Raw genomic sequence first — 26572 nt, 5'->3', positions numbered from 1 at the left:
GAGTTTGAGCAAAGTACAAGAAGATGCTTGACAGGAACTTGGCCTTCTTCATGGTCTCTGTGACCCATACTTATGGGCCTGTGCAGACATCTTTGGAAACCTTTAGACTTGCATTTTGGAGATAACCCTGCCTCCTTCGGTACAGCCACCTGTTTTGCTTTCTTACTTATTCTCTTGTTCATTTCCACCTACTGTGGTAACATCAGTAGGAAGCTTCCTAGCATTTTGACAAAATCTGATGCATTTTATTCTGTTTCTGTTTCTTATTGTTGTTTTATTCTTGTCCACTCTGAACTATGGCCCCAGAGGTTACAAATGATGTACTGCTGCCTCAGCAAGGATTGCACACTCTGTGCTCATTACCACACCTTCACTAATCAGGCAGAACTCATCAGAGATTCCTGCCTCAAGGCCCTAAAGTGAGAAGGAGCCCTTAAAATAGCTGCTTTAGAGGCACATAATAAACCCTGATGTATAACATTCCCATCCCTTTGCCTCATTTCCTATGATGAACTAACATTTCATGCTTAACTATCTGTAAAATTACTGAATTTTCCATTGGTATTGATGCTACCAGGCATCAATACTATATACTTCCACAATTCTGACAGAAGCATGCCTCAGCTTCTGCCAGCCTCAGTACCTGGTACAGGGTCTTGCCATGCTGGGGCCATAGTGGTCCAGAAATCTAAAAACATCTTTGCGAAAGTTGCAAAGAGCCACAGAAGTTCCCAGAATGCCTGGAAAGTTACTGGAAGGACATCGCTAAAAAAAAACCAGACATGTTGTATTTTCTTCAGATTTGGGACCAAAGAAGAAAAGAGACAAGACATATTCTTTGGTTATGTTGCAAATGTTTCAATTGAAACCCAAACTTGATAACCAAGGAACCAGTGCCTCTAGTTCTACTCATGGTAGAAGCTGACGTGTCAAATTATATTTTTCTAGGTATACCACTATCAGCAACTTTTGCCCAATTCCATGTCTTGCCAGTAGCTTCATCATGTTCTCCAAACCTGATCTTGCAAAACTTTATCAGAGACTCAGACATATATTTTTCAGATGATGTACAGATGATTGGATCTTACTCTGAATGCTAGGTACACGATCTCTCTCTGCATGCCCTGGCCTCAAGTCACTAGCATCTTGTCCCTGCTATTGCCCTTCCAGCCACACCTGAGTAAGTGAGACCAGGGAGCCTAAAAACATAATAGCAATATGAACCCTTCCCACTGTGCTACCTTTCTTCTCCAGAAGCACTGCTCTGGCAGATGTGGAAAAAAGTATAGCATATAGCTGTATTAAAAGCAGTGATGCTCAAAGTTTGCAGGGGCCTTAGTGCAGGCTCAGAATAACCCATTTGTGAGTTAACTAGATCACCAGTTAAAGAACCACAGTTACAGGTAAGCAATCTACTTCTATTAGCATGAGAAAAGACTAACTTGGCTGCATTAACTATACATTCTGTTCCTTATTTTAGGCAAATCCTGTTCCAACATAGGCAGGCTCTGATTGAACACCTAAAAGTGACAGAGGATCCCGCTCTTGTTCTCCACCTGACATCTGTCTTGCTGTTCCAGTTCACAACACACTGCATGCTACATGCACCAGGACGATGTGTGCCACAGATCATTACTTTCTTGAGTACAAAAATCCCAGAGGTATTTCCAGACATACATATAGAAAACATAAAACTTTTAACAAAAATGGAACATCCATTTTGTATCTGTAGTGTACTTGTTTCTGTTTGGAAAAGACCAAAAACGTGCTGGCTTTGGATAGCTCTCTGTCAGCCTGTACATGTTAAAAGGTCTGTTAGTGATGGAAGAGTTAGTGATACCTTCTTCCAAGATAGAAGCTTTTGCTATTTCCAGACGAATGGAAAAACCCCAAACAGTGCAGTGAAAGTTCTGTGAGTGAGGCATCGGCAGCTCTGATTCCATTAAATCCAAACCCTATGGATCTCTTAAGGAGGTGGATCTTTGGATCGTCAATTATGCCAGCCCAAACCTGCCATGATAAAAGAAACAAAGGAGGAATTAACAATCTGTTCTGGCTGACATGAGCCAGCAGGTCTTGGAATGCATTGGTAGCGTCCTCCACATCCCTGTGTTGGATTGCCTTGTCTGCATTCAATTCAGAACTTTACTTGCATCAAGCTGCACTGACTTGATTTATTTATTTGAAAGAGACAAAGGTTTGCATTTCAGCTTCCTTTGTTCAGTAGAATTATCAATAAGTATGTATGGTGGCTTTTGTTGAGCAGTAACAAAAAGCAGTGTGGTAGGCAAATCAGTTATGTGGCCTGTTGCATTGCAGAGCTCCTGCTATTTTGGAGCAGTTGTCTGTCGTGGAATTATCCTCCCGAAATAACTGTAAAGATTAATAGACACAGCATAAAGGTCTCAGTTATTTTACTCGTACATCGCATCTTTAAATTGTGGTCATAATCATCTTCTAATCTGATATTTTTATTCATGTTTGAGTTGAGGGCAGCCTTTGGGCCAGAATTATGTATTTTGATATGACTCCAGGATAAGTCAAGGGTCATTCTGCAGAGGGGAAAGCACCAATGTCTCCTCAGGAGCAGCCACCCCTGGCCACCCATTTTTCTGACCAAAAAGGCCAGTCGAGGCAGAGAGATTACAGGGTATTGGTACTTCTTTTATATTCCCCTGGGATGAACTAAGCTCATGCCTTTTGTCATTCTAATAACAATAGTAATAAATCTTTATTTATATCCTGCTTTTCTCCCTCACGGGACCCAAAGTGGCTTACAACATATTAAAATCACATAAACAACAATCAGCATACATCAATAATATAAGCATAATAGGATAAACAGATTAAGAAAAACAACTACAGTACACATTCCAGTTCATGAGGCATCATATTGAGACATATATTGCATTCTACTCCAGTCCATAGCATATGATATTCCTGTCATTCCTGATTAATTCTAGCCAGAGAAGGGGATGGTTCATTTTTAATAAGTTAAGGTAATTAACATTGACCTTTGGATAAACTGGCTAGAAATTTTGGGTTGATTTTTTGACAGAAATGTCTAGACTTGTACATGAGCATATAAGGTATTTTTAAGTGATACATATTGCCATCTTAGTAGAAGTTTCTTTATATTTTCAGGATCAACATTCTCTTCTCATCAAATACCAGGGGTTAGTAGTGAAACAGCTGATAAGTCAGAATAAGAAGATTGGTCAGGGTGACGACGATTCAGTGGATAATAACTTGGACACAGAAGAGAACATTGAAGCAATCCGAAAAGAACTGCAAGAACTCTCTGCCTCTGTCAAAGATCTTGTTCTGAGGCCCAGGAAAACTTCTGTAACAGAAGAATGATAATAAAATTCATTCAGGATTTTCAGAGTCAGAATAATTTCTTTGCAAAGAACTGGGATGAGGATGTGTGAAATTGTCTTGTTCTTTAGAAAAAAATTGCATCTTTTAGCACTGTAATTCAAAACACAGCGACTACTGGTTATATCATGAGTGTAAACATGAATTTAACAGTCTTAAAAAGACAAGGCAAATAACTATAAGATAATGTTGTTGGTTGTTGTTTATTTTTTTTTAAAAAAAAGTTGAATGTTAAACTGTGGACTCAATATCTTAGGTGAGAATTCTCTGTGGGCCATGGGTGTCATGTCGATCCCAAAGGCTAGAAGTCAAAATTATTAGAGCTCACCCTCTTTCAGATTTCATTCAGTTTTGTTTGGAAATCTGTTTGAAACTTGGAAAATTTCAAAATACATCAGATACTTTATTATAATTATTTTCTTGAATGAGTGTGTGAATTCACATGTATCCACATTTTCATACATTCAGTTTTCAAACATTGAAATTACACGTAGCCTCTGTCAAATTAGAAGTGTCTGTGGCTCATAATGCTTGCCCTGAGAGAAAATGGGGAGACAGCATTTGCCAATTCCACCCTTGTTTTTGCTCTTCGCTTCCAGTGGTTCCTTTCCACAGTCCTCCAGAGCAAATTGACAGGGAACATATACATGGAGAAGGCAGAATTAGTAAGGTTAATATCTTTCCTTGTCCAGACAGCAAAAAATCTTTCCTTGGATCAAAAGCCCCCTGCTTTTTGTCATTGTGTCTGCAAGGCCCTTTCTGAATTCAGCCCAATGTCTCTGGGTTACATGTTTTTCTTCCCAAATTACTAATAGATTTAAATTAAAATGCCCCTGGTTGCCTTTTTGTGATACAAGTCCCTCCTACCCCAATGCTCTGCAAAGGACTTGTGTTAAACTAGTTTGATGCTTTATCTTTTCAACTTGTTACATTGTATAATATTGTAACCTTTAAAATATTTATTCACATTTTAAATGGTCATTTTAGTTTTTGTTTTTTAGATATCTGGTTAGAGGCTGGCATATAAATGTTTAAATTAATTAGTATTACAGTAACCATCATATGGCCCAAAGGAATGTTGTTGTTAAGGACAAAAAATGGAATGCCAAAGAGGCTGACTGTTACCCTCAAATTCTTCCAAAGATTTCAGATACTGTATTCAACTGTTCCGTATATTGAACAGTTCATGTTTCTTAAGGGATGAGAAAATATTTTTGGTCCTTATGGTAAGAGAATTATTAGAAAAGCTCCTCAAAGGAGTAATATATGATATATCATGTATCTTTTTGTTTAAATAACGGGAGTCTTAAATAAAATCTATGCTCACCTTTTACTACTGTGATTTTTAGAACTATTTTCCTCTTTTGATCTGCAGAATCCCATTATAAGTTGTAAGGAGCTTTTAATCTCTCCCAAGAGGAAAAGGTAATGGATAGACAATCATTAGTTCCTGTGTCAGCTTTTTGTGTATATCTTGGTTTTATTGGGCAAATTATTCTCCCTAACTGTCATTCTTTCATGGTATTTTAATAGTATTGGTACCATTTTGTTGCTATTATTTCTGTTTTCAACGTTTCAACATTTTTGACTTAGAGGTCTAAGTAAAATCAAATTTTGTGATATGTAGAAACCATTTGTTTTAACCATTTCATGATCCCTATTATTTTTAGGAATAAATTGACTTTATTTCAATGCGAATATGTTTTGGTGCCACATTCGTCATTCCCAACTATCCTTACATTCATGCCATTAATGTCACAGATTCATATAAAGCCAATATAGTATATCGTACAATAGTCAACCCAAAGTTTGATATGCATAACTTATAAACAATCTGGATGGGTCTGCTGGAAGAGACAGCTAGCTTCTACCAAACTGGATCTCTTTGTAATGCAGTTGGCTTTAATTATGGCAGGAATATCCCCCAGTGTAACAATGTTGTGTATCTCATGCTTTTAGCTTTCTGACCTGTTAGCTTTCCCCACATTTGGATTTCAGGCTGCTTCACGGTGGCCCTCTTATTCCCACATGTTTATATATAGATTGTGTTTGCATCTCATGTCTCTTCCATCTAAGAAATGAGCAAGAAAAACTCTTCTGGAAGTTCCTTGCATAGGGTACAACTATTGAGAAAAAAAAACTTCCTGGGCTCAGATTGACAACAGGGATATATGGACAAATAGGGGTTTCTACCAATTTTTGTACTAAATGGAAGGCTCCTAATAAGAGGTCCTTGCCCTTCTGATATCTCTATTTCCAGAGTTTGGAAATGAATATATATATACAGCTTCATACACACAAAAGAGAAATAACAAGTTTGGGGACCAATTACAATCTCCAATAGGTGTGGAGGTGTCATTAAAAGACATAAAGTATAGGATAGAGATTCTGTGTTCCTCCAAAAGATGAACCTAAAATTTCTCAATATTGGTCATGTTGGCTGAAACTGCTGGAAGTTGAAGTCCAGCAATCCCTGAAAGGCTGAAGCTTCCTCACCCTTGCTTTCAAAGTTAAAAATTCCCCCTAGTGTCAACATAATGGAAGACATGGTGCTTCTCAAAAATTGCATTTCTACTTGCTTCAAATGGATGTACAGTACACAAAAAGGCAAAACCTACCTAGCAGTACTGTTACAACTACAAAACCTCTCTCTGCAACTGTAACAAACCATGTGTGTGTCAAACACGAGGAACCTGTCAATCATCTGGTAGTAATTTTATAATATATCTGTAATTAGGTGAATACATTTAATTATTGCTGCATTGACTTTGAGGAGTCCCTTTATGTTATACTACTCATGATCCATCGCTAGAGCCTGAAAACAAACCTTGCTGCATTGATTTCAAAACACATTGAGCCCTTAAGTGCCTATTTTGTAGGAAATATGTTTCCATTTTAAAAGAAATGTATTCAGACTTAGACCTATTGTGGATTTAGGTTTATTTGATTTTTTTGATCATCAACTCTAGCATCTGTTATATAACTAATCTAAATTTTGTAAACAGGGTTCCGGGAAATGTGTGCAAACATATTTTAATAAAGACAAGTGAGATTTACACATATTCATTTGTGTGTGGGTACTATTAATCTTGGTCTAATTTCTTTTAAGCAAATGCTCAAATAAACTTGGGATATTTTATTGTTGTGGGGAATGGCATGGATGGGCTACAAACATTTAAAACAGGCTGGAAGCCAATGTGATCCTCAACAGAAATATGCAAACTAAAAGATGGAACCCAGTTTCAGAAGTATACTTATAAACAAGATTGAAGACAACTGGTGGTAAAGATTGGAAGTCAATATCCTTGCATACCCTACCTTTACTTCCCCCTTTTTTCTCCTCTCTCTTCTTTTCTTTTCCCTTCCCTTTCTTTTCCTTTTCCAATTGTCCAGCTTATTCGAGCCAACATTTTATTTTATATAAATACAATTTCCCCCAATAAAAATTATTTTTAAAAAATAGACCATGAATGTCTGTGTGTCTGGCTGATTCTGGAAGCCTCCAAACACAGACGGGGAAGTTTGGGTGCTTGATTTTAAAAGATACGTAGACATTTAGTGGAATCGAGATGGACAGGGGTACAGACATTTGTTGGATTTTTTTTTTATTTCGTGTCAAAAGCATTGGTACAGCAAATACATTTCAAATAATGGAAATAAAATAAAAAAGAAAGGAAATCACAAGCAACTAAATAGTTTTGGACCAAAAGCGGGCAACAGCAACCGCATTGTCTGTAGCTTTAAACAACTCCTCCTCCGTACATGAGGCAGGGCATTGTGGGCAAGCAGACATATGCGGAGTTGTTTGTTCAGCTCCACATTCACACAAGGTGGAGGATTCCTCCAGGTAGTGCCACCTTGCCAAGTTGTCTTTTGATCTGCCCACTCCGCTTCTGAGTCTGTTCAGGGACTTCCAAGTTGGCCATTCCTGGTTTGCCCCTGGAGGAAGACCCTCTTGGGGGGCCATCCAGTTGGAATTGCCAGGTTTAGCTGCCCAGAGGGACACCCTTGCTGTTGCTGGAGGAACATCAAGAGGAGTGGTGGTTCTCATGAAGCCCTTCCTTGATTTGAGTCTGGTGGGAGGAGGGTGATAGCCATGCAGTGGGTGGCTTTCACAATGTTCGACCTTTTTTCTGTCACCGTTAGCAGCAACTTCCCGTCGCACGTCAGGAGGGGCAATGCCAGCTAACTTGTAGTTTATCAACAGGTGTAGGTTTAAGGCATCCTGTGATGATTCTGCATGTTTCATTCAGTGCTATGTCCACCTGCTTTACATGGGCAGACTTGTGCCAAACAGGACAGGCATACTCTGCAGTTGAGAAAGACAAGGCCAGGGCTGATGTTCTTACTAGTGGGTCTGCACCCCATGCGCTGCCAGTCAGTTTCCGCAGGATGTTATTGCGTGCAGCTACTTTGTGCTTGGTGTTCATGCAGTGTTTCCTATATGTTAGTGTTCGGTCTAAGGTGACACCAAGGTATTTAGGATGGAAACAGTGTTCGAGCTCTTGGCCTTCCCAAGTAACTTTCAGTTTCCTGTTGGCTTCGCGGTTACGTAGGTGGAAAGCACACACTTGTGTCTTGGCAGGGTTAGGCTTCAGGTGGTTCTCTTTGTAGTAGCTGGAGAGATCTTTCAAGGCATTGGTGAGTTGCTTTTCAACTGTTTCAAAATCTTTTGCTTGTGTTGTAAGGCCAAGGTCATCAGCATATATAAAGGTCTTTGTGAGTGGTGGTTGTGGCTGATCGTTCGTGAAGATATTAAATAAGGTTGGTGCAAGAACGCTGCCTTGGGGTAAACCATTTTTTTGCCTCCTCCATCTGCTTTTCTGGCCCTGAAACTCCACATAGAAGATGCGGTTTTCTAAGAGGGTCTGGACAGTTTTTGTAAAGTCAAAGTCCCGGGTGATACGGTAGACTTTATGCAGCATTTTTCTATGTTGCACCGTGTCATAGGCTGCCGTAAGGTCCACAAAGACTGTTCCCGTAATGCAGCCTTTCTCATAGCCTTCCTTGATATGTTCAGTCAGATGAAGAATTTGACCTGTACAGTTTTTCCCTGGTCTGAAACCTGCTTGTTGTGCAATAAGCTTGGGTTCGATAACAGGTCCTAGTCGATTTAATAGCATCCTCTCATAGACTTTATATAGATGACATAAGAGGGAGATTGGTCGATAGTTCCTGGCATTGGAGGCATCTTTACCAGGTTTTAAGATGGCAATTATCTTAGTTTTCCTCCATGCTCTGGGAATCTGTTTGTGTGCCAGGCATTGATTGTAGAATTTCAAAAGCCAGTTTTCAGCTTTGGCCCCCAAGTGTTTGATTTGCTCCATCATCAGGTCATCTAGGCCAGGTGCTTTACCAGTCTTACATCGCTTGATGGCTTCTCTGAGTTCTTTCAGGTTTAGAGGAGAAGACAACTGGTGGGTTTCAAGTTCTGGCACCCTGTTGATTTTCATCTTTATTCTGCTGCAGTTGGTTTTCCCATTCTGAATTAGCTGGTGAGCTATCTGATCTGGTGTCACGTTCGCGTGTCCAGGGATGACCAGAGGGTCACTATCCAGGCGTCTCAGCAATTGCCAGGCTTTTCGGCTACTCTTGGACATGTCCAGGTTCTCAAGCAGCTCTATCCAACAGTCTTTCTTAGCATTAGCTAAGGCTGTAGATAGTTTTTGGCCTGCTGCTATAGTCCCATCACTGTATGGATTCTCTTGAAATAATCTGAGATATTCTTGTAGCTGATTTAGTGATTCTTCGTTTAGGCCTGGTAGGTAGCTTGTGTGGCAGCCTCTAGGGATTGAGAGCCTTGAGGATCTTTTCACAGCTTCTACGAACAGATCATAATTTTCTATAGAAGGTTCTATATCAGAAATAGCAGCTTCCAAGTCTCTGTAAACTTTGTCCAGTTAGCTTTATTGAAGTTATATCTTCTGCGGAATGGGACACTTTTCGGTCTTACAGCTGCACTTTTTGGTCTTACAGTTTGTTGGATACAAACTATAGAAACAAATCAGCTAGTCTATATAATATTCAGATGAACCTAAGTCATTCAGATTGAAACAGTTGATCTTCTGTCATAATTTAGAATACCGCTAAGACTATTCTAGAGAAGTGGAAAATGGGTATCCAAGAAATAATATTAGCTCTGTCAATGTAAACTGATATTAAAGATATTTATTATATAGAAAGGGGTGCATTTTTAAAGAGAATCAACATAGTTTCTAGGAATGCAAGAACATAATTTTGTCAGCTAGCCATTGGATGATGGCAATGGGGAAAGCATTGATGGTAGTCATGGAGAAACCAATGAGTTTCTCTTATGACTGGGTAACTGGTTACCTGGTTACAAGAAGAGCAGTAGATAAACTATCATTGCAAGGGTGAGGGTATGAAATAATTGTAGTAAGGTGGTATGAAATAATTGTAGTAAGGTGAGATTTTTAACTTACAATCATTATTTGGAGTAAGAGAATGAGCAATGAGGAGGTCAGATTTGTTGACAATCTCAAATTATAAGACAGCAACCCTAGAACACAGTAGTACTGCTGTAATTCATGAAAGAATGAGCTAAAGTACTCTGTGAATACATGGGACTGCATTGTGTAGTTGAACCACGACCGTGTGGACATATCCTTTGAGACCAACAAAAGTGAGCACTTTCCCATTTTCCCAATAAAAGTCCAATTGGCCCAACTGTGGTCTAACAGCATGACTCTGATGGGACCCATCAGGTAAATGCTTAAGAGCTTAACCTGATTCTAACTTCAGAAGTCCAAGTCTTGAACCATGCCTTTGTTTCCTGAGCAGCTGGTAGGAAATACTTTGTGTGCGAAACTAACAAATGCTAGACAGCCACAGTAGTCATGTGGACAGTTACTTAAAAGAGCAAGGCTATTTTTTCCATAATGATTCCTTTTCTAATTATTTTAAGATCTTTGAAACGCCCCCTCCCTTCCTTCTGAAATACAAGCATTTTAAAGGCCCTCCTACATTATGTGTGTGTTGGATATGACAAAATAGCAAAGAAGCCAGCTGGTTGAGGGCTAAAGGAAATGAACTGACCTTCTTGGCTGCCTTCTTCAAAAGCAAAAAAGGTAAAAAAAATCCACTCACAGGAGACAAAACAGATCTGCTGGATTACGCTTATTTCTTTTGGATCCCTTGTTTCTCTGAAAATGACTCAGATACCTTCTTTGCCTTTGCTTTGATGCTCATTGGCACAAAAAGTGAGTATTTTAAAATCCTTATCTCTAATATGTTTGCGTTCTAATTTGTTCAAAAACTAATTTACAGCATTATTAACACTTCTCTACCCACTCCTGCCATAACAGTGTAGTATAGCTAATTTTAGTACTCTCTGTTCTCTATCATTTTATTTTTAATTTCATATGCAATACTGACGTGGCTAAAAAAAGAATACGCAAGAGGTGCATTAGTATTAAATGAACCAGGAAAGATTTAAGTGGGCCTAAAGTATGCAGGGAAAATATAGTTTTCAAATTAGCATATTACTACCAAATTATACATTGTCAATGTTGTGAGACATGGGGTGCTTGCAAATTATGAATTTATATTTATATTCCTGTGCAGTTTTATGCTGTCAAGAGACACTTCGTTTTTCCACAAAATAAAAAAAGCTGTTCAAACAAATCTATTTAAAAGTGGCAACAGGAATCCCAGAAATTACTAGGTTAATTCTACAAAACTGTCCAAGGTCAAATTTGGTTTATCCTTCAACTAATATCTTTTTTTGTGTGTGATCCTATGTATAGTCACTCAGATGTAAGTTCTCCTGTATTCAGCTGTGCATATTCCAGAAAAAGTTTGCATAGGATTACACATCAAATATTTTTATTGGTGAAAGTTATATGCAGTTTTTATATAAAATATAGAATGTACATGTCGCAATAAGTAGTTAAAACACATTTTATAAATAATTGGCATTTCATGTTATGTGGATATGTCTATTACAAATTTAGAAATTGGCTTAGTACTTTTGGAAGAGTTGAGGAGTTTTCGCCTCAATGATTTCCTGACTTTTATGATCTAGGAGTATCTTTTTTTTTTTTTGCATCCCCTGTGGAAAAATCCCCTGGTCATGGGGGATCTTTAACCAAACAATACTGATCACAACCAGTATTTCAATGCAACCTTAGCTGTATGTTGGCTAAGCATTCATTTGCCTGCTGCTACCATAAACCATTTTCAGATCTTTGCACTTTGTATTGTATAGTGCCTCTGGTTTGTATATACAGTCAGCCCCCCATATCCACAGATTCTGTGTCTATGGATTCAATCATCTATGACTTAAAATATTTTAAAAATTCAAAAGGAAACATTGATTTTGCCATTTTATATAAGGGACGCAATTTTACTATGCCATTGTACATAATGGGACTTGAGTACCCATGGCGTTTGGTATCTCGGGAGGTCCTAGAGGCTCAGTAGATAATAAAGACACACTGGACATTCACAAATTTGGTCTTGTCTTTATTTGTTGGCTGTGGCTAGATTTTCCAGAACTTCTATGAATTGTGTTGGATAAACTAATTCAGCTTGCCATAGCTGAGCCAAACCAAACAAATTTGGAAGAGCCATGGATTCTGATCCGTTTCAATTTTCTCTGGTCAGTGGCCCATTCATGGCAGAGGGGTTGTTAAGGTGCTAATAGACTATGATCCAGGAAGGAAGCCACGCACAGGTGAGCAGTAAGAAAGACGGAGCAGGAGGAAATGATTTTTCCCAACATCGTTTGTTTACTTCACTTGTTTTAGACTACAGTAGAGTCTCACTTATCCAACATCCGTTTACCCAACGTTCTGGATTATCCAACTCAGTTTGCCTCCTGCCCCGATCCACAGCTGTTTCTCTAGACAGCAAAGATTGAACTTTTTATGGATTTAAATTTCCAACAATGTTGCTACTGTAAGTTCATTTTATGCAATTCTATCTTTATTTGTAGTCAATTTGTTAGTAGCCAATGTTTTTGTAGTCAATGTTTTCAATATATTGCAATGTTTTGGTGCTAGATTCATAAATACAGTAATTACTACATAACGTTACTACGTTTTGGACTGCTTTTTCTGTTGATTTGTTTTAAAACATGATGTTTTTGCTGCTTAATTTGTAAAATCATGACATAATTCGACATTTAATAGGCTTTATCCTTTAATGGGCTTTATCCTTAATCCCGCCTTATTATCCAACATTTTCGCTTATTCAACTTTCTGCCGGCCTGTTTATTTTGGATGTGAGACTCTACTGTATGTACAAATGTATTTATAGAAGAATCCCAGAAAATAAAGTACCATACCACACCCTAAAAAGGCTGTTATTTTGACAAGGAAATCACAAATGAGACACCTGAGGAGTTTTCTTAAATGTTAGTAGCAGTGACAATGGATCTATATGTATTTCCCAATATAGGATCACCTGCAGAGAACCCTTCTCAATAGCTCATGCCTAATAATGTACTGAGAGCCCGTAGTGTTCACATGGCGAGTTCACACAGTACTAGGGCTAAAGTCTCCAACTGCACTGCGCTTCTCAACAAATGAGTAAAGATTTGAATTGGAATTTGGTTAGCTGTATAATACCATACTAGTTCCTAATGCAGGCTTTCCCCTAAGTATCTTTTTTCTGTTGAGGTGGAATAGGAAAGTATGATGTTGCACTTACATTGGTGACCTCGCCCCCATTTTCCCCAATTTTATTGTCATCTCTAGATTTCATAAACTTTCAGTGACAAAACTAATTCCTGACATCTACTTTGTTCCTATCTGGTTTTTAGTCTCACATTTCTCTCCATGTGGTTATGATTACTTGACATTTCACAGTATTTTCCCAGTCCTGGATAGGACAAATTTGTCAATAAACCTTTCATTGAGTAGCTAACATTTTGTCACTTCACTTCATTTTGCTGCCATGCAAGTCACCATGAGCAATGCTGTGCAATATATCACAATCTAAAGAAAATGGCCCTAATGGCCTGTTGACTGCAAATAAAAATGATGAGAATATTGACTATATAATAGTCAATGAATATAATATTGACTTTGCAATATTATTGAAAGAGAAAAATGATTCTGATTATTATTGACCTATGCAATTCTCCAAATTTGTCATGAGGAGAAAAGGAGGGGTCTTATGGGAATCTTTTGTTGGCCAGGTGGAATAGCAGTGAATCAAAGCCTTAATTGCAGCCTCAAAGCCTGGCCATTTTTTTCTTCTGGGAATCCTTGTTTGGTGAGCTGGAATGCAATGGAATAGGCTTGCTGCTAGAAAGGCTGGGTACTTGTGTTCTAGGGGAATGGTTTTTTGGGCTGCTAGAATTGCAACAAATAGCCTCACTGCTTCAAAGCCTGGCTGCTTCATACCTAGGGGAATCTTTGGTTGGTCAGCTTCAACAGTACAGAGTAGAATCACTCCTTCAAAGCCTGGCCGCCTTCTACCAAGGTTCATCCTTTGTTGGTCTGGTCAAATTGCACTGAATAGCCTTGCAGCTTCAATGCCTGGCTGTGTTATAACTATTGGAATCCCTGTTTGGCAAGCTGGAGTAGCACCTTCAATCAAAGAGCCGCTTTGAAGCCTGGCTACTTCCTTTGTAGGGGAATCCTTGTTTGGCCAGCTTGAATTGCACTGAATAGTCTTGCAGCTTAAAAGCCTAGCCACTTTCTACATAGGGCATCCTTGCTAGGCCAGGTTGAATGGGACAGAGTAGCCTTGCAGCTTCAAAGCCTGGGGGTTTTTCACCTAGGGGAAATCTTGGTTGACAGGTTGAATAGCCTTGCTGGTTGCAAGCCTGGCCACCTTCTACCTTGTGGAATCCTTGGTTGGCCAGTTTGAATAGCAATTAATAGTCTCAGTGTGGCAGGTATGAATGCTGCAATTAGGCACCTTGATTAGCATTTAATCACCTTGCAGCTTCAAAGCCTGGCTGCTTCCTGCCTGGGGGAATCTTTTGTTGGGAGGTGTTAGCTGGCCCTGATTGTTTCCTTTCTAGAATTCCCAATTTCTCTGCTTTCAGAGTGTTGCTCTTTATTTACTGTCCTGGTTTTAGAGATTATATTGTTCTGTATTATTATACCACAGTAATTATTACATATTATATTTATAATCTTATATTATTTGCTTAGAACTGGATTATATGGCAGTGTGAACTCTAGATAATCCAGTTCAAATGAAATACTGTGGATTATCCTGCCTTGGCATTCTGGGTAATATAGCAGTGTGGAAGGGCCTTGAGTCTACACTGCCATATAATCCAGTTCAAATCAGATAATCTGTATTTCATAGACTGTGTCAAAGAGGCCTAACTGCCAGTGCCCTGGGCTCCATCTTGGCTGAGGGAGTTTTGCTAGGACACAAAGGGGGCGGGGCCTAAAGGCAGCGGGGGGGGGGGGGCTAAAGGCAGCAGAGCCTACTTTTCTAACTGGCAGTTAAGGGGAGAAAAGCTCTTCCTCGTCCTCTGTAATTTGAACTATTTTTCTAGGGGTTTTTTTTAATTGAAAGACATATTTTGGATGACTATGTCTTTTATGACCAAATTTGGTGTGATTGAGTTCAGTGGTTTTGTTGTTTACTCCATAGTAAAACGAACCTTACATTTATGTGTGCGTGTGTGTGTGTGTGTGTGTGTGTACAAAGCATGACCAGGCAAGTGTCAATGGGCCACAATGTCTGTCATCTTTCACTGTTTGGCTATCCTAGCTATGTTTGATTGATGTTTTATGTAATAAAATCTGGAGGCCCATATTTTACCTCCTGGTGATCTAAATTTCTATAAATTGTATAAATGGCTCAGGTTTAGGCTATCCTATTTCCCTTAAATGAGATTGCTCAAGCCCTCAGATCAGGAAAACCCCCTGTTTCACTGCTACAAGCATGGTTGATGGAGATGCAAGAGAGGACCTTTTCAGTAGCTGCCCATAAACTCTGGAACTCTCTTTCCAGGGAGGCCAGAATAGTCCATCCCTGCTGTCCTTCCATTGGCAGACAGATCTTTTTATTCCAACAGGCTTGTAAAACAGAACATTTTAATGAATGGGTTATGTGTGTTGTACTGTTTTAGTATGTTGTTGTTGATGGTGATGATGATTTCACTATATAGAAGTGAATCTTTTTATCTTTAAACTTTTTTTGTAATTTATATAATGCTTAGTTTGTACTAATGGGTACCTGGCAATCCTCACAATTCTGCCAGCTTGATCCCATACTTTCTGGTAAACCTCTGTACTCAATGCTCATAGAATAAGGAGTATCTTTACCTCCCGCCACATCCCTCTGTTGCACCAAAAACAGTTCAATACATGTCATAGTAGGTTTTAGTGTGCATGGAAGGCACGCAAGAGGTTTTGTTGATCCTATTAGAAGAACTCTATTAGATCCTACTTCCTGTCTCTGTGTTTCCTTTACATGTAAGCAAAAGAGGACTGTTCTAGGAAAATGCATATTGGCTGAAATAAAAGGGAAACTGAACCAAAGAACACTGTTAATAATGGAGAAAACCTTTATAGACAAGCTAGATGTGTGGACCTCAAAATTTCCCATGGCCACAAGTCTCTGTATACACAATTCTTATGACATCCAGACCTCTTTAGATCAAGATACAAAATTCAAGTTTATTTCATCAAAGCTAAAGCCTTGGATAGAGATAATTAAGTGGAACTAAAATTTCTATGTGCTTTATGGTCTAAATTCAATAGTGAGTCCAAACTAAGTAGGCCTATTGAATCAATGGTGACCATGTATGTGCTGATTTCCCAAGTTACAGCTGAGTCCACAATCTTATTCTAGTTAAGATTTACAATTGGATTCAGTTCCAAGTCTCTGTATCAGTTGTGGGAATCATGTTGTTCCCCAAAAACGGCTGGACTACAACTCCTCACATTTTTCACCATTGACTATGCTAGGACACAGAGCAATACTTGGAGAATGGCATGATTCCAATCTGTGCTTTACATTTTCCCTTAACAACTGCAAAAATATTGATCTCTGACATAAAATACAATCAAATATTACATTATTATTACATATTTACAATCAAATATTGTAACTACATTTCTTTTTCAAATGGTAGATTATATCTGGAGCCCTCAAGGCAAACTATAATATAACAACTTTTTCACATGGCCCTTTTGGGCCGTGCTTTTTCACCAGCAGCTGCTGATGAAAGGGAAGGCATGTGGGGTGGCTCATGGCGCCCTGCGTGCCCTTCCTCCTTACCCAGCACATGGTGGGGTTGGGACAGGGTGCATTGACACCTTGTCACTGTCCCCATCAGATGGGAGAAAGGGCAGCAATGCATGTTGCCCTGCCACCCTTTTCCGTATCATACAGGGAAAGGGAGAGGAAAGTGTGGTTAGCTCCACTGGAACCATCAAAACTACACTTTCCTCCCCACAGTGGTGGAAAAAGGCCCATCCTTACCACGATTAAAAGTGGAAAAACTGGGCAAAAATGCTCCGTGTGAAGAGGTCCCTGGTCTTGCCGGTAATAGACTTTCACGACTCAGATTTTCGTAAATTGCAGTAACTGCTCCATGAGGATTGTATAACCTTGAAGTACAAGATTTTGTATTTAAAAATATGTAATTACAGCAACAAAAGCTACTCTCCTGGAGAAAAAGCTCAGGTGGCTGTCTTTCTTTACAAACAAGGTTTAACAATCATAGTACGGAAAAGAAGACCAGTGGATAAGCTTTTTTTAATGCCTCTTTGAGTGATTTCGTACTCTTTGGTAGATAATTTCCCCCTTTGTATGTATTTTATACAGTTTTATTAGGCGGTGAAAATGACTCACAACTGCTTTATCTGAAAAATAAAGGGAGGAGATAATTTTATATCAGGAATTGGTAAGTTGTGTTGGAATATGGTTGTTAGGTTTTAAATGGCCACAACATAAAAGGACACAAACAGATATTTATATATTTATAACAAAAGAGAAAAAAGATGTCTGGTACAACTATCTGAAGGCTTGGAACATCCCATATAATTTCAACTTGCAGTTGGAAAGACCACAGCAAAAGGGAGGGGACTGCATTGCCATTAGACTGTACTATTAAAAGTCTGATTTCAACCTTTTTTTAAAAAAAAATTGAAATGCATGAAGACAATGGTTCATATAAATGATTGGCCTGCCTCAGGGCATGATTTCCAGAGTCTACTTGACTATATGGAACCCTTCAGTGAGTCACTCACTATATGTTCCTTGAGTTAAGGAAGAAGACAAAGAGAGGAGCCAGCTTAACCTTTAAATCCAGTAATGTGCACAGCGAGTCTTTTTATCTGATTTACCCAAACACAACATCTAGCTTCCAGCAAAATTAAAGTCAACATCTTTCTCTGGAGACTGCGATCAAAGCAGGAGAAAAGATTCCATTTTAACAGCGTGGTTCACTCCCTTATTTATCTATTGGGGGCAAGAGACAGCAAGGGCACGGAGGCATGTGTTAATCATTCTGATATATCCTCTTCTAGATGCAGCACAAAGCCTTAAACAAACCTGCAATGACTCACTAACTTCTTGTTTTCCAGTCTATTTATGCCTTGTAGCTGTTATCCTTCCTCTCAATCTCTCTTTCTTCTACTTTAAAGGCAGTCTTAAAAGTTCTCACAGAGGAAATGCTTCCATTGAAGTTAACAAAGATTCTGTTTAAAGAAAAAGGTATAAGATGGGAACACAATGCAAGAATATAATTCCAAGCTTCAGTGAAAGAATGGTTGTTGGTGTGTGCCTTCAAGTAATTTCTGACTTCTGGCAACCCTGAGGCTGATTGATTTTCTTGGGAAAAATTGTTGAGTAAGGTTTATTTCTGTCTTCTTCTGAGGCCGAGAGAATGTGACCTGCCCAAGGTCACCCAATGGGTTTCCATGTCCGAGTGGGACTTTGTACCTGGATCTGCAGAGTCATTTTCCTATGTTCCAACCATTACACCATGCTGGCTCCTACATACATGATCTTAAATATTATACAGTTGAAATTATTTTAGACAGTTCTAAATTTTTAAAAACAGTTTTAAAAGATTTTAATTTTATTTTACTTTGCTTGTATTGTATTCTAAGATTTTGTGACACAAGGATATAGGTGTGTGTATATATACCCACATACACATACGTGGGGGGGGGGGGGGGGTACAACTTTCATATCTTCAAAGGCCCCGCTGTGGATAGATAATATTAAGCCCTATATACAGTTTTCTATTTGAAATCCATACATTTCTCAGGTATTACAGTTTAAGCACTATGATTCCACTTTAACTGTTTTGGCTGCATCCTATGGAGTCCTTGGGTTTATGACTTCAGTAGGGGTAGGGGTACTAGAGCGCTTGGGCTTGAGTTGTTGTAAACTTTTTCCTTTAACTGCAGATTCCAGGAATCCATTTCACATTGCCATGACAGCCATGTTTCTAATTTTCTGGTTTTAATGTATATTAAACCAGAAATGAACATTAGAGTCATTTGCTTTGAATAAACCTTGCATGAGTCTGGAAAAGCTGGGGAGGCAGGCTGTTATATTTATATGAAAGCACAGTAATTGTTAAAAGTGTAATTCAAAGTAAGGACATAGCAATGCATTTGCATAAGTCACAATCCATTGCAGGCTTAAATATAATAACTGACATACAACATAGAAGGGATAGCACAGAGGAGGATTAACACCCCTGTGGTTTTTGTTTTGCTGTCTGTGCCCCAGTTCAGAAGATTTTAACCTCACTTTCTGTCCCTGTGATAATTGGATTTTGAAAAAATAGCTTGTTGTAGAAACAAGGACTGGTGATAAAGCTTCAATTGAGACACCTTTTCCCCATGATAACTCTTCTAGAAGTAGATTTCCCTCATGAGGGGTAGATTTCTCTCACTTCCTGTTGTCTCACCCCTGTTCTTAACTATGGGTTGTTTGTAAGTTGGATGTTTGTAACTGTAGTTTGATCTTCTATCTTTGCTTCTTTCAAACCCTGAATTACCATGACTCTAGAGCAGGGGTCCCCAAACTAAGGCCCGGGGGCCGGATGCGGCCCTCCAAGGTCATTTACCTGGCCCCCGCCCTCATTTATAATATAATATTTTTATATCAGTTTTAATTATATAATATACTAGCTGTGCCCGGCCATGCGTTGCTGTGGCGTTGTCTGGTGGTGTCTGTATTTTATAGGCAGTGTGGAAGAGGCCTAAGTGAAGCCTAACTTTGCCTGTCCCCTGGGCTGAGTGGGTTGCTAGGAGACCAAGTGGGCAGAGCTTAGCCTTCTAACTGGCAGCAATTGGATAAAAACAATTATTCCTCTCCCTCTAATTAGGACTTTATTTTTCTTTTCTTTTTGTTGTATCAACCTAGAGGCGTGGATGAGGGGTTGTGCTGTCAATTTTCGAGGTTGGGGGGCTTGTAGTTTTGTCGTTTTGTCGGTCGCCAGGATTCCATCACTCTTTTATATATATAGATTGTATATACATATGATATTGATAATAATATCATTTTATACAATATAATACTAATAATAATACCATATAATAATATTAATTATATGTTATATATTACATATAATTTTACAGTATAGTGGTATAGTTCTTTATATAATATATAACGCTAATAATATAAGCATAATATAGCATAAAATATAATGCTAATATTTTCTATGCTAATAATATAATATATTGTATGTACATACAGCTGCTCTGAGTTCCCTTCGGGGTGAGAAGGGTGGGATATAAATGTAGTAAATAAATGTAGTAAATGAATAAATAAATAATTTTGGACTTAGGCTCGCCCAAAGTCTGAAATGACTTGAAGACACACAACAATAACAATCCTAATTAACCTGACTATCTCATTGGCCAGAAGCAGGTCCACACTTCCTGAAATCCTGATAGGTTTATGTTGGTTAAAATTATTTTCATTTTTAAATATTGTATTGGTCTTTCATTGTTATTGTTGTTGTTTTGCACTACAAATAAGATATGTGCAGTGTGCATAGGAATTTGTTCGTTTTTTTTTTTTTCAAATGATAATTCGGCCCCTCAACAGTCTGAAGGATTGTGGACTGGCCCTCTGCTTTAAAAGTTTGAGGACCCCTGCTCTAGAGCAAGGACAGTACAGTTCTTAGGATGACGGTAGAGCATACCTCACTGTTGGCTATACTACAGGGACTGATGGGCACTTCAAACCAACAACATCTGACAGATCTTACTTTGCCCATTCTTGTTTAGAGTGTTGTGCTCAATAACAACAATCCATGCACACACTGAAACATATCTTTCTTGTTTTAGATTTCTGGTGCTACCCCTTTTTGTACAACTTGAAATAAAACATCAATATTAGTGTCTCTCGGATCATGAGCTGTTTGTATGGATTGTATTGCCTGTCATTTTGAGCAGCAAAGACTTTTGGTACCATTAGAGACATAACAACACTTCAGTGCAAAGATTTTGAGTCTGCATGAGAAACTTTCCACTGCTGGCGCTAAATAAAGTACTCACTATTTTTGGTCTGAGATCAGCATTCCATCCTCATCTTAGCCTTCTCCTCCCCCTCTCTGTCATTCCACAAACCTTATGGGAATAGAATGAAAACTCAAGACTGCTCAGTCATGCACTCACTTTTTGCAGGGGATTCTGTATTAGTTATATCTCCTCATGTCTGTTTACACAACAATTTTCAGTATTTCATAAATGGTGGGAAATGTATGACAGAGTAGTGGATCTCACAAAGCAGAGCAATAAAATGGGCATGGCAGAATCTGAACAACAACCAGTAGTACACCTACCCACCAATTCAAAAGGGTCTAGTAGAGGGGAATCAAGCTTGCGCCACTCTGTAAGGTTATAAATGTAGGTTCATGTATTAATTGTGCATAAGCTAACATGGTCTAATAGAAGACCAATAATTCAGGAAAAGCATGAGAGCAGTAAATCGAGCAAAATAGTAATATCGTCGCAGAAACACCAATTAGCTGTTAGTGAATATGTGCATTCAAAGGTTGATGCTCTAACAAGACCAAACGATGGCCAAACTACATTAGCAGTTGGTAAGTAGGCTGGGAGAATTAAAATAAAGCACGTATATCTACATATACCCAAGTGCATTCATTATGAACAAAGAAATGCTGGTATACTTATAACTGGAACTCATCGCTCCTCCTTTCACTAGTTAAAACAAATCTATTTAAATTATACCTTAACTTATTTCCATAATGTGTATCTTCTCAACAATCCTGTAAGATAAATTAGGTTGGGAGTTGCGGATTTTGTCTATGTTTCACAGGGATTTTCATCCTTTTAGCCCAACACCAGCAATTTGGCCACGAAGTTCTAGTTTGTCCTAATAAGGTATGCACAAGACAGTCTCCACAGTGCAATTTGAATCAGATCTATATTGTCTGCCACTCTTCCCTCCTAGCTGTAGCAGGAACAATCCATATGCCAGAACAGAGTCTCCTCTTATGAATCCCACAGTTCTTTTCTTCTATTGAGGTGGTTCAGTGATGCAATGATTCAGATGTCAACCACAAAGTAGTTCAGGAACAAGGAAGAAAACTTAAAATGATGCCCATACATGTGTACAAAACATGGACTGGTATTCTGTAGCAACAAATGGATAATTAGCCACATATTGTAGAATTAATGGAGTTCAACACCAATTTAACTGCCATAGTTCAATGGCATGGAATCATGAGAGATTTACGACATCTTTATTTATCTCTGCCAAAGAGTGCCAGTACCTCACCATACTACAAATCCCAGAATCATATTAATTCTACAATGTAAGTAGGGATACTTAACTAAGTAATATCTCTGGATCTGACTTCCCCAAAGCTGAAGGAAATACCATTCGCCTTGTTCCAATCACTGAAAAATTGATCCCTTTCTCCTCGTGCAACTGATGCCTGGTAAAGTGGGATGCACGAGTTATGACTGTGTCTGTGTCGATAGTGTTACAGATATAAATGAGTAGCAATCGTGAATACGGAAAGGTTAGCTATCTTTACTGATCCAAAACTGTTTCATGGCCATAAAATTTATCACATGGATATAATTCTACTACAGATTCCCACCATTCTTTGCTTTTGGCAATGCTTGTGGCTAGGGGTTGATGGAAGTATCTGTCCCACAAAGTAATGAGGAACATAAATTTCCCATGGCTGACATCCATGCTCATGTTCTTTACAACAAGAACACAGCCATGGCTTGAGGTTAACCAGAGCCCTAATACAATCAAATCAGCTCCACAAAAGTAAGACATCTCATCATCAATTTCCTTGGTGTGTAATGGCGAATGCATGTTTTTCCTTCATGCTATGGATTCCAACATAAGTCAAGTAAGGCTGTCGGGGGCATTTAATCCTATGGGAACACTTTTCTACATCAACCATTTGGCAATGTGCTTGTCTGTGTCCACCCAAAGCAACATGATTTGTATAATTACATCTGCTCTTGTGATTCATGATCTAATCTCATTATTGGTACTAAGTAAATAGTAACAGATGCCATACTGCTACCCAAGGCTGTTTTCTTTTTCTCCTACGCAACAGCAAGCCATTTCACATTACTCAGAACATACCGACCAGTCCTTTTAGCTGCAGTGACATCTAAAATGAGAACTAGCTCTTGGTATTGCTTAGGTCAGAAGAAACCCAACTGCCCATCAGAACATCAAAGGCAAAGTGTGACAAGAAACACAACTGAAATTAATAATACTCCTGAAAGCCAGCGTGGTGTCGTGGTTTGAGCATTGGACTATAAATGTGGAGAGCAGGGTTTGAATCCTATATAAATCCACTGGGTGAACTTGGACAAGTCTCACTATCCCAACCTAAAGTTGCCTTATGGTTTTCTAAGGTTGCCTTATGGTTGGCATAAGTTGTAAATGACTTGAAACCACACAACAATAAATACGTCCTCTTTAATAGACTTTAAAACGACGAACATGTCCATACACACACACACACACACACACACACACACAATTATATTATATTATATTCACACTGCAACTCACAACATAATGAAATGCACATCCCATTTTGTCCCACGAGAGCAGGGAATTGTTCATGGAGTTATCCTATTTGTCTGTTGATGTTTGGTCTCATATCAGTTCTGTGAAAGAACAAGATCAGAGTTAATCTAAACTGGTGAAGTGAGGTTCAAGAACATATATCTTCAGAAAATAAAGATCCAAACACAATTTGATCTAATTACATGGCTCTTCTCCTCTAGTATGTTCAAGGATGTGAAAGCTAACCATTTTAAGAAGCAGACACCACTTGATGAAACTTATTATGGGATATTGGGGAGATATATTGCCACACATTGGGTCTTTGAGCTCAAAGGTTAATGAGTCATATTGCCCACAGGATCAGAGACATTTTAAGGTTTAAAAAATGACCATACATTTAATTCTAATCTTAAAACAGAGAGAGATCAGGGGCAGGGCTTGATAAACTGAGGTATAATTCCTGCCTTAGATGAGAGAGAAGCTGGACTGAATTCCCAGGCAAGCCCATGTCCCTGGGGAAGCTGAACCACAGGAAAGGTCATTGCTCAGTGGTTCGGCACATGACTTGCGTGTACAAAGTCCTAAGTTCAATTTTCTGGAATCTCAATTTGAAAAGATCTCTGTTTAAAAGAAACCTCTCTTACTTAAGAGTTTTTAAAAAGTTTTAAAATGAACCAATGTTGTGACTCATGGTATGGCTGCTATGTATATTACTGTGGAGGGGGGTACTAATGTTGCAATTCATCATAGAAAGGTTAGCGTAGAACTGGGAGGAAGAAAAAGGCTGCATGAATAATTTTTAATATCCACTGTTATGCTACATGTTGTGAATTATTTTCTCAAAAGTTCTACTGTGATGCCAGTGAAATATCTTTTTAGTGCAATTTGAACTACTTTTTCCTTGCATAATCCATAACACTGTGTATAATGTTGACATTACCTGCACAATGAATTTGATGGATCCAGCAGATGTTTTCTGGTCGACTTTACTGGGAACTCTTTGGATTCTGTTTTCCCTCATTCTTGGGGGAAATGTCCTAATTTTAACAGTCTTTCTGGTCCAGTGGCCAAAACCAAGACTGAAATAGCTTGCCTGCAAACCTCAGAAGAGCTTTTGCAGACTTCAATTTGGATGCGGATCCAAATGCATTTTCTCAGGATTTTGTTTTGTGAAACTGTACAGGGCTAATGCTTTAACAGTCTGGTACTTTACAGGTCTAAGGTCTAAGAGGAATCTTGACTGTCACAAATAAAGGTTCAAGTCCTCCAAATGGTCTCTCTCTTTTATTCCTCCACTCTAGAAATATCAGGAAACAATAAAAAATGGCAAGTGATATGTCCAATTGCTATCACTGCATGGCTTCTCTTTGTGGAAAACAATTTGCCATGAAAGAAGATCATCCTTACTGCGTGAAGTGCTATGACAGCCTCTTTGCTAATTTCTGTGAAGACTGCAAGAAGCCTATTGAATGTGACTCCAAGGTATGACAACTGTGGGGTATTTTCAATCTTTGGCTCAACTGCACTTCAGAGCCAACAACTCTTTCGGTAGCCTTGCTATTGGAGATGGGGATCTAAGGTTGCCCCAAAAGTAATAGTTCCTAATTCCTAGGAAAGGAATAATAGCAGCTTCTGGGATTATTGATCAATAGGCCAATGAACCCAGATCAGGTTTTAGTCTGAACTTTAAAGGAACTATCTGAGGTGTTGAATGCTATCCCTAAAGTAGATGCAACATCTCATGTAGAACTTCACCACACAGAGGTTGTTCACTTCCATTAAACCAGTGGTTCTCAACCTGTGGGCTGCAGCCCAGCAGTGGGCCACGAGAACAAAAATCCGTTCAGCGAACCTCCTTCCTCTTTATTAATTTATTTTACTTTATTAATTTTATTTCCGGTCCTTTCGGCAGAGCTGACCATTGCATTGGGTAGACCACATTAGGTCTAGATGATTAAATATGGTTTTCTGTGGGCGAGCAGATGGTGACTACTGGGTGGCATATGTTCTGCTCCAGAAACTAAGGCTGATGTGCAATTTTCTGAATCAGCACCCCAAATAACCAAACTGAATCTAAAGTTGACCAAAAACTGTTTTGTAACCTTTTTGGTACTAATGTTGGAGTGGTCCCTGGTCAAAGTGATCCCCGGTCAAGTGGGCCCTGGTTAAAAAAAGGTTGGCAACCACTGCATTAAACTAACCTAGATATATACAATGTTGATTATTGGTAAAGACAGGATCACTGTAAGTAAAGTATTTGGAGAACAACCCTTTTTAAATACACACTAAAATTTCAAATATCCTACATTGACTAATTAATTAAATATGCATAACTAAGTAATGTCCTTTGACCCGACCCCCTTCCCACTCCAATCCTACTTTGATAGCCAGCAGCTGCATCAGTCAAAGGAGGTCTGCTTAGTTGCCAATCAGAGCTCAAGGCAATGACATTTTCACCCTTCTCCCATTATCAAATAAGGCTGTGATGGTCAAAAGATGGATTCCTTGTAGCAATTCCTTGTCACAGTTTCACTTGCTGGTGAACAGGGCTGGGGACACCATCCTCTTTGAGCCCCCATCAGCATCTGAACAGACCTTCATGTGCTGGGCAATCTTCATGTTATCTTACAGTCATATTCAGTTTTACTGAATATGGAATGGTTATAGATCTGTAACTCTAGCCTATAAAACCATAACTGCAATGCAGGATAGTTTTAAGATAGATAGATAGATAGATAGATAGATAGATAGATAGATAGATAGATAGATAGATAGATCTGGTGATGTAACTGTGAGGGTGGCATTTGGCCTCAGACCTGTTAGCAATAGCAGGAAAGTTTCCTTTCTCAGCTAGCTAGCCTAACTGCTGATTCATTGCTGGTTTGTTAGATGTAAGAGATGAGGGAGAGGGAGGAATCCATTATTTAAAGCCGCCTGCAGCTTTCAAGTACTTGATTGAACACAATTAGCTGTTGTGATTCATTAAGTTATCTGTGCCACTCTTTGGCATCTGTATGGGAGAGAAACTTAAGTTAGTAACCCTTGTAGCTGAGTTTGGGGAGGGGGAATGCAGTCCTCTTTGGAGAAATCCCTGTTGCTGGTGACTCAGAGCATTACTGCCCACCATAAACTCATAACAGATCATTTAGTATTTTTCAGTCAGAAGCTACTTAAGGATGAACCAACTGTATGGAATAGGAGGTGATGCACTGAT

General features: G+C 38.8%; 2 protein-coding genes across 5 annotated transcripts in view; both read left to right on the top strand.

Moving 5' to 3' along the window:
- ufl1 (UFM1 specific ligase 1) overlaps window positions 1–3379 on the top strand; it is a 39240-nt gene extending 35861 nt beyond the window's left edge. For 3 of the 4 annotated variants that reach the window (XM_062969045.1, XM_062969044.1, XM_062969046.1), the window contains exons 18-19: window positions 1481–1661; window positions 3145–3379. In XM_062969045.1, the coding sequence (XP_062825115.1) occupies window positions 1481–1661; window positions 3145–3360 (397 nt within the window). In that variant the 3' untranslated portion in view covers window positions 3361–3379. The remainder of the gene's footprint in view (window positions 1–1480; window positions 1662–3144) is intronic. The other variant, XM_062969047.1, reaches the window with a different exon arrangement.
- Window positions 3380–9740: 6361 nt separating this feature from the next.
- The window catches only part of fhl5 (four and a half LIM domains 5), a 33999-nt gene continuing 17167 nt past the window's right edge, over window positions 9741–26572 (top strand). The window contains exons 1-3 of the mRNA XM_062969055.1: window positions 9741–9803; window positions 10304–10598; window positions 24660–24840. Of these exons, the coding sequence (XP_062825125.1) occupies window positions 24682–24840 (159 nt within the window). The 5' untranslated portion in view covers window positions 9741–9803; window positions 10304–10598; window positions 24660–24681. The remainder of the gene's footprint in view (window positions 9804–10303; window positions 10599–24659; window positions 24841–26572) is intronic.

This window comes from Anolis carolinensis, chromosome 1 (genome assembly GCF_035594765.1).
Source record: "Anolis carolinensis isolate JA03-04 chromosome 1, rAnoCar3.1.pri, whole genome shotgun sequence".
NCBI classification, from domain to species: Eukaryota; Metazoa; Chordata; class Lepidosauria; order Squamata; family Dactyloidae; genus Anolis; species Anolis carolinensis.
Note: the sequence above shows the minus strand (reverse complement) of the source record. Positions and strands in the feature narration are given on the sequence as shown.